At 37.7% G+C, this 3128-nt stretch overlaps 1 protein-coding gene across 1 annotated transcript; it reads left to right on the plus strand.

The window, feature by feature from the left end:
- The first annotated feature begins 1762 nt into the window (after positions 1 to 1762).
- LOC126611931 (secreted RxLR effector protein 161-like) lies at positions 1763 to 2341 on the plus strand. Its single transcript, XM_050280240.1, has one exon. The coding sequence runs from the start codon at positions 1763 to 1765 to the stop codon at positions 2339 to 2341; it is 579 nt and encodes a 192-aa protein (XP_050136197.1).
- The last annotated feature ends 787 nt before the right edge of the window (positions 2342 to 3128 follow it).

Here is a 3128-nt window from a genome sequence, read left to right on the forward strand (position 1 = left end):
CATTGTAGCAAATATAGCAATTATTGAAGGAAATACATGGAAATGGCACAAAAGATTTGGGCATTTGAACTATGATAGTTTGACAATGTTGCAAGAAATGTGCATGGTGTATGGTTTGCCTCACTTACAAGAGCACAATCAGGTGTGTGAAGGGTGTGCCACTGGAAAAGCTAACAAAGAGGCCTTCAACAAAGAACAGAGATGGAGGGCAACATTTCCACTAGAACTTGTACACACAGATGTGTGTGGACCCATGAGTGAGACTCTTGGTGGTAGCATATACTTTCTTACCTTCATCGATGACAAGTCAAGGATGTGCTGGGTCTATTTCTTGAAGTATAAGTCTGAGGTATTCAGAATTTTTAAAATGTTCAAGGCTATGGTTGAACTACAAATTGGTCATAAGTTGAAGAAGCTTAGAAGTGACAGGGGAGGAGAGTATACATCTCTGGAATTTGAAAAGTTTTGTGAAGATGTTGGTATTGAAAAGCAATTCACTGTTGCTTATTCTCCCCAGCAAAATGGCATTGCTGAGAGGAAGAATCGTACCATTGTAGAGATGGCAAGAACCAATCTTTATGAAAAGAAGCTAGCACTCAAGTTCTGGGGTGAATCAGTTCACACTGCTGTCTACCTACTTAATAGGTGTCCTACAAAAGCATTGGAGAATAAGACTCCCTTTAAAGAGTTTTGTGTAGAAAACCAGGAGTGAAACACTTGAGAATTTTTGGTTCTGTATGCTACACTCATGTGCCAACCTAGTTAAGACAGAAACTGGACATACATGTGTATTTGTTAGATATGGGACAAGATAAAAGGGCTACAGAGTGTATGATTTGAAAAGCAACAAGATCATTGTCTCAAGAAGTGTTATTTTTTATGAAGATGAAGTGATTAATTGGAAGAATATGGAGACTGTGCATATCTCAGTGCCCTACTCACAAGCTAATGAGGGTGTAAGCATAACTAAGATAGAAAATGGTGTGTGTGAGGAATCTAACATTGGTTCTTCTGAGTCAAAATGCCCAAACACAAGTGATGAGTGTGTTCCTGGTGTACACAGTGATGTCTCTAATGTTGTGAATGTGGAGAGTGAAATCCAACTCATAGAAACTTATGACAATACACCAAAGAAGTGGAGAAGCTTGAATGAGGTGTTTACTCAATGTCATGAAGCTTGGAAGAAAGCAATGAATGATGAGATCACTATGATTGAGAAGAATGGTACTTGGAAATTGGTTGATAGGCCAAGTGACAAACCAATTTTGGAGTAAAATGGATTTTCAAAACCAAGCTGAATCTAGATGGCACTATACAAAAACACAAGGCAAGATTAGTTGCCAAAGGGTACACTATAAAACCTGGGATTGATTTTAATGAGACTTTTGCACTTGTGGCTAGATTGGACACTATAAGGACTCTCATTGCTTTGGCTGCATAGAAAGGGTGGAAATTGTTCCAGTTAGATGTGAAGTCTACCTTTTTGAATGGGATCCTTGAAGAAGAGGTGTACATAGATCAACCAAATGGGTATATTGTCAAGGGGGAAGAACACAAGGAGTATAAGTTGAAGAAAGCCTTGTATGGTCTAAAACAAGCTCCCAGAGCTTGGTACAACAACATTGATACATACTTGCTGTAATGTGGATTTGAAAAGAGTCCAAGTAAGGCCACTTTATATGTGAGGCATAATGATGGACAGGGAACATTGATTGTCTCCATATATGTGGATGACATAGTTTATACTGGATTTTGTTCAAAGATGATTGAAGAATGCAAATGTGATATGATGAGAAAGTATGAGATGACAGACTTAGGTTTGCTGCATCACTTTCTTGGAATTTGTGTCATTCAACAAGAAGGTAGCATATTCATTCATCAAAAGAAATATGCATTAAGTTTGATTAACAAGTTTGGATTGAAGAATTGCAAATCTATTATAATTCCCTTACCTCTCACTGATAAGCTAATAAAAGATGATGGGAGTGAGGCTATAGATGAGGAATTGTATAAAAGAATTGTTGGCAGCCTTTTGTATTTGACTGGAACAAGGCATGATATCATGTACTTAGCTTGTGTACTTGCCAGATACATGCACTGTCCTTCCACCAAGCAACGTGGCACTACTAAGAGGATCTTAAGATATGTGCAAGGAACTGTGGATTATGGAATCAAGTATGAGAAGGGAAATGCAACCTTGCTCATAGGTTTCTATGACAATGAATGGAGTGGAGATGAAGATGACATGAAATCCATATCAGGCTATGCTTTTAGCTTTAACAATGGTGCTTTCTCTTGGGCCTCTATAAAGCAACAAAGTGTTGCACTCTCAACTGCATAAGCTGAGTATATGAGTGCCTCTGAAGCTACTACTCAAGCTATATGGCTGAGATTTGTGCTGCATGATTTTGGTGAAGAACTGATTGAACCAACCCTCTTGATGTGTGACAACATTGTTGAACAACAAAAATATATAACAAAAAAATAGAGTCCATAAAAATTGGGTCAAACTACAAGGCAAAACAAAATGTAATCTAGCCCAAAAGATGAGGATGGGCTTTACATACAAATTAACATCCATAAATAAATAAAATAAAATAAAATAAAATGTGAATTTCTTCCTACAAAAGGGGGAAGAAACTGTGCAAAACAGGGTCTCCTATTTTTCTGCAAGGTATGGGAAAAAATGCACAATTGGTGGGAGAAGTTAAGGAAAAGTGACAGGAGGTCATGGCCTCCATCCCCCCTACGTAACAAACTTCAGAGCCTTCTTGGGATGCCTATAAATAGGCATCAGCTATAGCAAGAGAAACAGACAAAAAAGGAGAGGGGATACTCAGCAGAAAAATAGAGAAACTTTGAGAGAAAATACCAAAAGCAACGAAGTGCTGCCAGAAAAGTGAGCAAGGAGTTCAACCATTCGTGCTTTCGAATCAAGGTCCAAAAGAAGAACATTCATCACCAGGTATGAAACAAAAGTTCTGTTAAAATTATTTTTCTGTTGTTTGATGTTATGTTGTAAACAAAAGTGAGGTAAAAAATATACATATATATATGTATATATGTATAAGAGAGACAGAGAAGGACAAAAGGAGGGCAACACAAACAATTGTAGCCAAGACCACCAG

The sequence above is a fragment of the Malus sylvestris genome, chromosome 17 (assembly GCF_916048215.2).
Source record: "Malus sylvestris chromosome 17, drMalSylv7.2, whole genome shotgun sequence".
Lineage (NCBI taxonomy): Eukaryota > Viridiplantae > Streptophyta > Magnoliopsida > Rosales > Rosaceae > Malus > Malus sylvestris.